The 13,028-nt window shown below is 40.8% G+C and overlaps 1 protein-coding gene across 6 annotated transcripts in view; it reads right to left on the reverse strand.

Annotated features, from left to right (window-relative positions):
• The window catches only part of LOC121304548 (MHC class II regulatory factor RFX1-like), a 175,286-nt gene that overhangs the window by 11,912 nt on the left and 150,346 nt on the right, over positions 1-13,028 (reverse strand). For all 6 annotated transcript variants that reach the window (XM_041235728.1, XM_041235729.1, XM_041235727.1 and 3 more), the window contains one exon: positions 292-500. In XM_041235728.1, the coding sequence (XP_041091662.1) occupies positions 292-500 (209 nt within the window). The remainder of the gene's footprint in view (positions 1-291; positions 501-13,028) is intronic.

Here is a 13,028-nt window from a genome sequence, read left to right on the forward strand (position 1 = left end):
AGTGTTGAATCAATAAGAAAATAATCAGGTTTCTCGTGCCTGATGGCACTCAAAACAGTGAATTATTTTTTACCAATTCAACTCTTAACGTTGTTTATCCAGTATATATAATATTGCACTGACCCGTGAAAGCACCACTTGAGCAGAATGAGATTATCTGCCTTGGGAAAGTGCCTCCTATGGTCTCTATCTGGTTTGGTTTGGCTCAGTGTGTGTTGCATAGCAGTAATTGTTATGGCTCAGTGTGTATGTTTCTGCATAGTTGTGTATTGTATTGTATATTTTACTGACCTGTAGAAGGACCACTTGAGCAGGAAAAGCTTAGCTGCCTTGGGGAAAGCTGTGCTCCCCTGGTAGGGCTTGAGGACCTGTGTGACAACACTGTCCAGCCAGGCTGCCCATTGCTCCAGGGAGTTCTGCTGCTGCAGGGTGAGCTTGAAATCCTGCTCCAGCCTCTGCACTACCCCATCATTGCAGCGACAAACCCAGGAGGCCTGCTCCTGGAGAGGAGAGAGAAGGGGGAGAGCAGTGAGATACATTCCTGGAGAGTGGAGAAAGCAGACAGACACTGAAACAAACACACATCAGACATCCTCTTGAGAGGGGAGAGAGAGCAGTAAGACACTGAGACACACACATCAGATATCCTCCTGGAGAGGGGAGAGAGAGAAGTAAGACACTGAAACACACACATCAGACATCCTCCTGGAGAGGGGAGAGAGGCCAGTGAGACAGTAAGAAGGGGAGAGTCCAGTGAGACACACACATCAGACATCCCCCTGGAGAGGGGAGAGAGAGAGAGTAGTGAGACACTGACAGGGGAGAGAGAGTAGTGAGACACATACACACACCGGACGTCCTCCTGCAGAGGGAAGAGAGAGCAGTGAGACACATACACACACACCAGACATCCTCCTGGAGAGGGGAGATAGAACAGTGAGACACACACACAGACCAGACATCCTCCTGGAGAGGGGAGATAGCAGTGAGAGACACACACACACCAGACATGCTCCTGGAGAGGGGAGAGAGCAGTGAGACATTGAGACACACCAGATGCTCCTGGAGTGGGAAGAGAGAGCAGTGAGACACTGAGACAGACACACAAGGCTGGATGCATAAAACTTTAATAAGATTCATATATGTGTTTTAGCATGGTGCAACTTGGAAATAGCACTTGGCTACTTTTTTGGCATGGAACTGAAAAAATAATGCTAAAGATAATTTGAAGAAATTGTACCTGATTTATACAATTTTAACCATGTGCTAAATATTTGCAGCACTTGTATGAAATGCATATACTTGTTTTAGCATATCTAGATATAGCACTGTGTTATTTTGTAAATATGCTGCTAAAGAAAAACATACAAAAAAACAATTAGCATACTTAGCACCTGATTAACACCTCTTTCAAATATGTGGTAAAAAATCAAAAACTCTATAAAGCCATTTGTTTACTGCTTTGCTGAATTCATACAATTTATCTATACACCAGTGTGACAGAGACAGAATGATTCGGTGATAAATCTCCCTCCTGACCTGTGAGGGCACTGTGTAAAGGGAACAGTGCCCTAGACTGGACGGCCAGACAATTCAGTTTGATGGAAGTCGGTCATCTAGAAAGGGGGCGGAGCTATGGTACACTAAATAAGAACATAAGAACATAAGAAAGTTTACAAACGAGAGGAGGCCATTCGGCCCATCTTGCTCGTTTGGTTGTTAGTAGCTTATTGATCCCAAAATCTCATCAAGCAGCTTCTTGAAGGATCCCAGGGTGTCAGCTTCAACAACATTAAATCATCAACCTGGAAGGGAAACGACATGGCAGCCACAGATTGGAGGAGCGGTTGCACTAGTTAACCAAGGGGGCCTGATTGACGGTATAAAAGGGTGCGTAGCGAAGTGATCTGTTCCTTTGTATGGTTATGCTGAACCGGAAGGAAAATCTGTGTGGTTATCATGAGTGTTTTGTTTGTTTTTGTCATCTCTAAAAATACTGTTTGTTGTTATTAGACGGCTGAACACAATCTGGAGCTGTCGCGAAGGGCCAGCACTTAACCAGACTGCACTCCACCCTTTGTTCACGATAAACTGTAAATGCACCACGAGCACTAAATCACTCACTCTGGACTTGTGTTTGTCTTACATGTGGGTGTTAAGGATCAGGACTATTATTATTTCGGGACCAACCCATGGATTAAAACACAGCAATACATGCCGCTGTATTGCCTGTTCTCATTGTTATTATTTACTGCAGTTTGTCATCAGACTTCTGGAAAATACAAAATAAAACACCATTGCACCTGGATTATCGTTGTCTGTCTGTTTATTGATCACCACAGCATTCCTGTACCTGCACACTGTTAACCACTATGCCACAATCGGTCATTAATTTACACGGTTAATGGTGTAGATTTGTATGTAATAATCACAATATCTGATAATATAGTCAGTCTCCGAGTCAACGATTAAACAAACCAAAGCAGGAGTAAGGTTATCAGATGCCCCAGGAAAACTGTGATTGTCCCAGTTTTCAGCCTTAATTTTTTGTCCCAGTCAGAAACAATAAAATTGTTAAATCGTCCCCGTTTTGCTATTTTGTATTTGCATTTTTTATAAGTACAATACCATAGGAGTGTGATCAGCAAGTTAACAGCACAGTAATTTATTATTTAAAAATAAAATAATTAATCTTATAGATTACTTGCTTATAATTCTGATTATGTGTTTTAATAATTAATACTCTGTTTAACTTCCTGGACCAGCCAAGTTAGCCTTTTAAGTTAGTTCCCATTGTGCTTTGATTAACACAGCCATTTATAACTGATTTAATAATAATACTATATATATATATGAGAAGGGTATCCACAGCAATGGTTTATTCACGGCAGGTCCTGCCACTGTCCCGCCTTGACTAGTGCAACTCTCTCCTGGCCGGCCTTCCTGCCTCTGCTACCCGTCTGCTCCAGCTCATCCAAAATTCTGCTGCTTGCCTTGTCTTTCCCCTTCCTCGTTTCTCCCATGCTGCACCACTTCTCCGTTCTCTGCACTGGCTCCCTATCGCTGCTTGCCTTGTCTTTCCCCTTCCTCGTTTCTCGCTGCTTGCCTTGTCTTTCCCCTTCCTCGTTTCTCCCATGCTGCACCACTTCTCCGTTCTCTGCACTGGCTCCCTATCGCTGCTTGCCTTGTCTTTCCCCTTCCTCGTTTCTCACATGCTGCACCTTGCTTCTCCGGCTTCTCCGTTCTCTGCACTGGCTCCCTATCGCTGCTTGCCTTGTCTTTCCCCTTCCTCGTTTCTCCCATGCTGCACCGCTTCTCCGTTCTCTGCACTGGCTCCCTATCGCTGCTTGCCTTGTCTTTCCCCTTCCTCGTTTCTCCCATGCTGCACCACTTCTCCGTTCTCTGCACTGGCTCCCTATCGCTGCTTGCATCCAATTCAAAACTCTTGTACTCGCCTATCGTTCTTTTGACCTTTCTGCTCCCTATCTTCAGACTATCTCCCTACACCAGCTCTCAGCCCCTCCGCTCCTCCACCTCTGGCAGACTACCCCCCCCTCCACTCTTTACAGTATAATCGTAAATCTCGAAAAACTACTCACTTCTAAATCTTTTGTAGTCATTTTTGTATTACTTTAGTATAAATACATGTTAATTTGGATTCATATGTTGTTTCTTTCTGACTTTATGTGAACGAAAAGACACAAATTTGCCCGTTTTCTCATTGGAAATAGGTAAATTTCAAAATATCACTGTCCTGGTCACAAAAGCAAAGTCTGTGGGGAATAATAGCCATTTTCTATACTTTTGAGGCATAAGCAATTAGGAAATAACACTTACTACCCAGGAACAAAAATTGTGTTACACAGTGTAATAATAATAATAATAATAATAATAATAATAATAATAATAATAATAACATGGCCTCCTTCAAGCCAGTAGTCTGTGACACCTGCATGATGTGGGAAATCTGAGAAAACCCAGCAGAGCTAAACCAAGTGTGTGTAAAGTGCTGCACGATCCAGGACTTGCTTCAACGAGTAATGGAGCTGCAGGAAAAGACAGCAACAGGATCTTGAGGAGCTGGCACACCCTCAATTCCCTGAAGTTTGCACCCCTAACAGATTGAAAGCCACTGGGAGATACTACAACAGTGTGCTGCCTTCCAGGAGCCTTTGTCACGCACATCACTGAGAACATGAGTCAGTATTTTATTACTATAACATCTCAAAAAGCTCTATACATGACCATAATATTCTTTGAGTGCTGGATGCGGAAGCAGCTAGCTTCATTTGGCTCCTATCGGCACAGACGGTCATTGAAAGTTTTCTCTGCCTTTCTGGAAAAAATAAATAAATTGACTAGAGACCTGTGCTTTACGTCTTTTTGATGATGACGGACAGAGTCCAACATCGGACTGGAAAGGGAAAACTGTACCGCAAAGGGTTAATGTTCTTGAGTGGCCCATTAGGTCCTGACTTGAAGATTGTAGTCCATCAACGATCCCCAACAAACTTATCAGAATTGGAGCAATTTTTCCGTGAAGAATGGGCAAAAATTTCACCATCCTACTATGCAAAGCTAGTAGAGACCTATCCAAAAAAACTCATAGCAGTAATTGCTGCAAAAGATGCTTCTACCAAGTACTGACTTAAGGGGCTAAATACTTATGCAACCAGTACATTTCATTTTGTAAATGTCTTTGTTTTGCTGACATTTAACCCTTTGCGGTCCTATGTCGGACCAGGTCCATCAAAAAGACGTAAAGCACATGTCTCTAGTCGTTTTTTTTTTTTTTTTTTTTTTTCTGGAAAAAGCAGACAAAACCTTTCAATGGCCAACTGTGACTGATAGGAGCTGAATGAAGCTAGCCGCTTCCGCATCCAGCGCTCAAAGAATATCATGGACATTTGCAGAGCTTTCTGAGATGTTACAGTAATAAAATAATGACTTGGATCGCATTATTGAGGAGTTTGGTGATAAAATGGTTGACAGGAGATTTATCAATATGCACGTCTATAAAGAGGTATGTTAAAAATACAGCGAACAAGGGGTGGGGCTTGGCTGGAGACACAGTACTGGGTGTCCTTTTAAGAACATAAGAACATAAGAAAGTTTACAAAGCGAACTTTGGTTGTTGTAGCTTATTGATCCCAAAATTAAAGTCCCTTGAGTGTCCTTTTGCAAATCAATGCCTTTTAAAATTGTTTTACTTTATAAAAAAAAAAAAAATGAAACAGTGCGTATAAAATAAACAGTGCATGTGAAAATAAATTGGACCTGACACGCCTGACAAGGGCTGAATAAATGGACCGCAAAGGGTTAACCTCCTCATATAACAGTGTTCAGTTTAACCACTACAGCTTTGAATTAAAAAAGTTTGAAAAACTGCATAAATTATTTGTAATTCAACAAAATGTGACATTATTGGTAGGGGATGAATACTTCTGCAAACCACTGTATATAGGCGGGACGGACTGCACTTAAATAAAAAGGGAACCAATCACTCAGAGAAAGAATCCTTGAGGAGGTTCAGAAGCATTTAAACTAGAAAGGAAAGGGGGAGAACTCAACAAAAAAAACAGAAGGGAAATCAAAACAAGGGCAACAACTCAGGTAAGATAGCCATTAAATGTATTTATCTAAATGCAAGTCTCAAAAACAAAATGTTAGAAGCTAAGGCACTAACAAGTAACTACAATGCGATAGGTGTTACAGAAAATTGGTTATCCAAGAGTGATGGAGATGAATATAATATTAGTGGGTATACACTGTATAGGAAAGACAAAACAGAAGAGGGACCAAATAATTGAATCTATTCAGTCTTGAACAAAGAAGACTACATGGCGATCTCATTCAAGCATTCAAAATTCCAAAATGATCTAGACAAGATTCAGAACTGGGCAGACACATGGCAAATGACATTTAATAGAGAAAAGTGTAAGGTACTGCATGCAGGAAATAAAAATGTACATTATAAATATCATATGGGAGATACTGAAATTGGAGAAGGAATCTATGAAAAAGACCTAGGAGTTTTTGTTGACTCAGAAATGTCTTCATCTAGACAATGTGGGGAAGCTATAAAAAAGGCTAACAAGATGCTCGGATACATTGTGAAAAGTGTTGAATTTAAATCAAGGGAAGTAATGTTAAAACTATACAATGCACTAGTAAGACCTCATCTTGAATATTGTGTGCAGTTCTGGTCACCTCGCTATAAAAAAGATATTGCTGTTCTAGAAACAGTGCAAAGAAGAGCGACCAGAATTATTCCGGGCTTAAAAGGCATATCATATGCAGACAGGCTAAAAGAATTGAATCTGTTCAGTCTTGAACAAAGAAGACTACGTGGCGACCTAATTCAAGCATTCAAAATTCTAAAAGGTATTGACAGTGTCGACCCAAGGGACTTTTTAAGCCTGAAAAAAAAAACCAAGGACCAGGGGTCACAAATGGAGATTAGACAAAGGGGCATTCAGAACAGAAAATAGGAGGCACTTTTTTACACAGAGAATTGTGAGGGTCTGGAATCAACTCCCCAGTAATGTTGTTGAAGCTGACACCCTGGGATCCTTCGAGAAACTGCTTGATGAGATTCTGGGATCAATAAGCTACTAACAACCAAAGGAGCAAGATGGGCCGAATGGCCTCCTCTCGTTTGTAAACTTTCTTATGTTCTTATGTTCTTATGTATTGACAATGTTGACGAGAGAACTTTTTCGACCTGAAAAAAGAAACAAGGACCAGGGTTCACAAATGGAGATTAGATAAAGGGGCAAAACAGAAAATATGAGGTACTTTTTTACACCGAGAATTGTGGGGGTCTGGAACCAACTTCCCAGTAATGTTGTTGAAGCTGACACCCTGGGATCCTTTGAGAAACTGCTTGATGAGATTCTGGGATCAATAAGCTACTAGCAACCAAACGAGCAAGATGGGCCGAGTGGCCTCCTCTCGTTTGTAACCTTTCTTATGTTCTTATGTACAGTAATGTAACAGTACTGTAAAAACTATAACAGGGTGGGTCAAGACCCGAAACAAGACCTCTGGTACTGGGCCACAATTCGGGCCAGGGATAGTACCACGGTGGGAACCAGGTTGGTGATTTTGCGAAATGGTATGGAACCGAGATGGAACCGGGCAGTACCGGTTCGGTTTGGTGCCTTAGCATTTGGTTGGTACGGTACGGTATCCTCAGTACAGTACACGTGCAGTGACTAGCACCAGGTCAGTACGATACCCTTGGTACGGTACCCTCAGTATGGTACACGTGCAGTGACTCGCACTGGGTCAGTACGATACCCTTGGTACAGTACCCTCAGTACGGTACACGTACAGTGACTCGCGCCGGGTCAGTACGATACCCTTGGTACAGTACCCTCAGTACGGTACACGTACAGTGACTTGCATCGGGTCGATACGGTACCCTTGGTACGGTGCCCTCAGTACGGTACATGTGCAGTGACTCGCACCGGGTCAGTACGATACCCTTGGTACGGTACCCTCAGTATGGTACACGTGCAGTGACTCGCACCGGCTCGGTACAGTACCCTCAGTATGGTACACGAGCAGTGACTCGCACCGGGTCAGTACGATACCCTTGGTACGGTACCCTCAGTATGGTACATGTGCAGTGACTCGCACTGGGGTACAGTACCCTCAGTATGGTACACGAGCAGTGACTCGCACCGGGTCAGTACGATACCCTTGGTACGGTACCCTCAGTATGGTACACGTGCAGTGACTCGCACCGGGTCAGTACGATACCCTTGGTACGGTACCCTCAGTATGGTACACGTGCAGTGACTCGCACCGGGTCAGTACGATACCCTTGGTACAGTACCCTCAGTACGGTACACGTACAGTGACTTGCATCGGGTCGATACGGTACCCTTGGTCCGGTGCTCTCAATATGGTACACGTGCAGTGACTCGCACCGGGTCGGTACGGTACCCTTGGAATGGTGCCCTCAGTACGGTACATGTGCAGTGACTTGCACCGGGTCAGTATGGTACCCTTGGAATGGTGCCCTCAGTACGGTACACGTGCAGTGACTCGCACCGGGTCGGTACGGTACCGGTGCGTAAACCTCGATCCCTGTTCAGAACGGGTAACAGGTCGGGAACGGACTGGGTCTTTTTCATAGATTCCTTCTTCAGTTTCGGTACCGGTACCGGTGCGTAAACCTCGATCCCTGTTCAGAACGGGTAACAGGTTTCTTCCTTGCCCGCATGTGTATGTACCCTTGGAATGGTGCCATCAGTACGGTACACGTGCAGTGACTCCACGGGCATTTGTGGTGCGTAAACCCACTCGATCCCTGTGTCAGAACCCTTACCTGAACCAGCCTTGCCTGATCCGACACTGTCAAAAGTCACCTACCATTATATGATATTTATAATGCACATTTGTATTGTCTGAGGCAAGTCCTTACACTTTTCTCTATTAAATGTCATTTGCCTTGTGTTTTGTTGCAGTTATCCATTTTGTTTGTAACCCTGGGCCTACAGTAGTAACTTTTTAGTTTTGGCTTGAAGACAGCAGGGTAGTAGGCTCTGTTATTGCCTGTTTTGTGTAGTTTGTGGAGTTTTTTAAATTTCTGCTTACATTTTTTTCGTAACATTAAGATATTTTTTGTAATTATTGTGCATAGTTTGTGTTTGTTTCTGTAGGTTGTTTTTTATTTGTAGATTATGAAACTGCTACACCACAACTTACATTTCAGTGTTGGCTACTTGCTGTACTCCCTACTACTTGTATTTGTTAACCTTAAACACATTTACAATCTCCAGCATGTCCCCCTTGCTTTTGTGTAATAGTCTTGTCAGGTCACCTGGCTGTCAGTATTGGTAATGTAATTTCTTTCCCCTAATAGTCATGTGTGTTGTGCACTGGTAGGCAGCACTCGGCACCAGCAGAGTCCCTTCCCCGGCCTTTAACTTCGAGAAAAGTGATATGCACAGCGCTTTGGCTTTACCTCATCACCAGTGACACGGAACGGTCACCTTTGTTGTCTTGTCATGTTTTGAATTTGTGACTATTGTAAATAAAATTTAAACAATAAATACATTTAAAAACTGTCACCACGGTCAGCTGGGAACGCCCCTCACTAACTTTGTGGTGCTTTGTTTCACAATATCCATATAGAAAAATAAGGTATTGTTAGGAAGGTTTCTAAATGGGGGTGCAAAGAGGTTAGGGGAAAATGTTTTTTTTTTTTAAAAAAGAAAGATATTTTATATATGGCAGGGATGGGGTTAATTTCCCCTACCTGCCTGGGTTTATTATGTTCAGGTGGCTGGGGTTGATTAGTTGATTAGGTTAATTAACGATCAATCAGCACCCAGCCACCTGACATAAAAGGAAGCCTCTGCTTCTCATTTGGAGGAGGGAGCTGAGGAAGCTGGTTGGTGGGTTTTTGTGGTTGAAATTTTGTTAAATACAGTGAAGGCATTGCTCAGCCTGGAAACCTTATTTTTGTAAGTTTTGTTATCTTTCTATTTGTGTTTAAAGATCTTTATTTTGCCCTTGTGCACTTTATTTTTGTGTTTATTTATAATAAAATTAGGATTTTTTGAACTGCAGTCTGTCTCTGGGACTCTATCCACTCACCAGCCTGCCACATATCTATACATCAAAATTGACTTGTAACCTGACGGACGTGTTGTTCTATACAATTTTTATGTTAATGAATAAACTTTGATGGGATACCTGTCTCTTCACCTTTTTTTAACTGTTCGTCATCATTTGGATCATGAGAGTGCAGCTATACCGCCTACTACTACTAAACATAAGAGCTTATTACCTGCTGTATCAGACACAATTAGTTCCAATTGCTTTTCTCTTTGTAGTAAGCACCTCACCATAAACACTGCTGTGCACAAATGACTTACACACATAGATATATATATATATAATAGGTGCTGGCTTCAAGGGATTTAAGTTCTGAGCTACATGGGGTGCTGTCAACTGTCATCATCATTGTGAACTACATAAAAACAAGACCTTAAACCCAGATTTTTTACTGCTATTTGTGAAGAAATGGGAGCAGATCACAAAGCGCTGTTGTTTTATTGTGACTCTTGATGGCTATCACGTGAAAAAGTTATGACACACATATTTGAGCTCAGAGATGAGGTAGGCATCTTTCTGGAAGAAGAAAAGCACACACATGCAGAGCAATTCCATGATGAAGACTTTGTAATGAAATCGGTGTATCTAAGTGATATTTTTTGATAAACGGAATGTTTTGAACACACAGTTACAAGGCACTCACACATTCTGCAGCTTGCAGATATGATACATTTGTTCTTTAGGAAACTGGAAATGTGGAGGATAACATGGACACGTTCCTGAATCCCAAAATATTCATCGAAAATAACGAGTCGCAGAATTTCGGTACTGCGGTGCATAAAAAACACCTTTCATCATTGAGAAATCACCTTCAGAAATACTTTCATCATTGAGAAATCACTTTCAGAAATACTTTCATCATTGAAAAATCACTTTCAGAAATACTTTCATCATTGAAAAATCACTTTCAGAAATACTTTCATCATTGAAAAATCACTTTCAGAAATACTTTCATCATTGAGAAATCACTTTCAGAAATACTTTCATCATTGAGAAATCACTTTCAGAAATACTTTCATCATTGAGAAATCACTTTCAGAAATACTTTTTGGACACCGACATTGGAAAATATTAGAAACCCATTCAGAACAAGGACTCCTGATGATGATGACTAATACTCTTGAAGAAGAACAGTACATAGACATGACTTCAGATTCGACTACAATTTCCGACCAAAGACCCTGCCTGACTTTTGGTCAAGTATAGAAGAGTATCTTGATTTATAGCTATTGAAGAAATACAAGTATCTTGATTTATAGCTATTGAATGTTTGAAATATATTTGTGAAATTGGGTTTGAGGAAAAAGAAAAACGCCAATCAGTGGAATAAAATGGTTAAATGTGAATGTGTGGTGTTTGCCTACAAGACTAACAAGGTAGTTTGTATTTTTAGCAGTTCTAGCAATAAAAAGTAAGTCTCTGTGAGCGTACGTGATTTTTTTTTTAATCCCACGATTTCGATATATATGAAAATTATTATCAATATCGGTATCACAATATCGATACTGGTGCCCACCCCTACTTTATATATTTATCTGACACTGACTTTCGCATATTGGATTAGTCAAGAAGGGTTTATACAGCTATATGGCCAAAAGTTTTGCATCACTGGTGGTACGTGAAAAAAATACTTGTGGTACGCTATCAGCCTGCTAAAGACATGCCAAACTAATTAATTAATCTATATTTTGTGCCCATTCAGTAATTTGTTAATTTCTTTATATGCAGCTTCTGCACCTTTTAAATAATTACATAAAACATAGCCCTGCGCAGAAATGTAATAGACAAATCAATTTTAAAAAAAGGGGGTTGTAACCGTGTGCAACATATAATCAGAACAAAGTGAATATTTACTATGTATTTAATGTGACTAAACAATGTTCCTGAATATGCAAACATATATACAAATCTCAGTTAACAGCAAGAGAACATTCAAAGAGGAGATTAAATGTTTAAGAGATACAAATGGCAAAATCGTAGAGGAAGAAAAAAAATAGCAAATATGTTAAATGATTACTTTTCACAAGTTTTTACAAAGGAAGATACTGACAACATGCCCCACATCATCCAGTTCCTATCCAGTTTTAAATAACTTTAGCATAACTGAGGCAGAAGTGTTAAAGGGACTAGGAGCTCTTAAAATAAACAAATCCCCTGGGCCGGATGAGATCCTCCCAGTAGTACTCAAAGAAATGAAAGAAGTAATTTACAAACCGCTAACCAAGATCATGCAACAGTCTCTTGTGTATTGACAGACTGGAAAATTGCAAACGTAATACCGATCCACAAAAAGGGAAACAAAACTGAACCAGGTAACTACAGACCAGTAAGCCTGACTTCTATTATATGCAAACTTATGGAAACTATAATAAGATCCAAAATGGAAAATTACCTATATGGTAACAGGGTCCTGGGAGACAGTCAACATGGTTTTAGGAAAGGGAGATCGTGTCTAACTAACTTGCTTGATTTTTTTGAGGATGCAACATCGATAATGGATAATTGCAAAGCATATGACATGGTTTATTTAGATTTCCAGAAAGCTTTTGACAAAGTCCCGCACAAAAGATTAATTCTCAAACTGAACGCAGTTGGGATTCAAGGAAACACATGTACATGGATTAGGGAGTGGTTAACATGTAGAAAACAGAAAGTACTGATTAGAGGAAAAACCTCAGAATGGAGTATGGTAACCAGGCTACCACAGGGATCAGTATTAGGTCCTCTGCTATTCCTAATCTACATTAATGATTTAGATTCTGGTATAGTAAGCAAACTTGTTAAATTTGCAGACGACACAAAAGTAGGAGGAGTGGCAAACACTGTTGCAGCAGCAAAGGTCATTCAAAATGATCTGGACAAGATTCAGAACTGCAGAAAGACATGGCAAACTGACATTAATTAATAGAGAAAAGTGTAAGGTACTTGAAATAAAAATGTACAATTATCATATGGGAGATATTGAAATTGGAGAAGGAATCTATGAAAAAGACCTAGGAGTTTTTGTTGACTCAGAAATGTCTTCATCTAGACAATGTGGGGAAGCTATAAAAAAGGCTAACAAGAAACATTGTGAAAAGTGTTGAATTTAAATCAACTGAAGTAATGTTAAAACTGTACAATGCACTTGTAAGACCTCATATTGAATATTGTGTGCAGTTCTGGCACCTCGCTATAAAAAAAGATATTGCTGCTCTAGAGTGCAAAGAAGAGCGACCAGAATTATTCCTGGTTTAAAAGGCATGTCATATGCAGAAGGCTAAAAGAATTGAATCTGTTCAGTCTTGAACAAAGAAGAAGTGGCGACCTAATTCAAGCATTCAAAATTCCGTATGACAGTGTCGACAAGGGACTTTTTCAATGAAAAAAGAAACAAGGACCAGGGGTCACAAATG

This window comes from Polyodon spathula, chromosome 38 (genome assembly GCF_017654505.1).
Source record: "Polyodon spathula isolate WHYD16114869_AA chromosome 38, ASM1765450v1, whole genome shotgun sequence".
Classification (NCBI taxonomy): Eukaryota; Metazoa; Chordata; class Actinopteri; order Acipenseriformes; family Polyodontidae; genus Polyodon; species Polyodon spathula.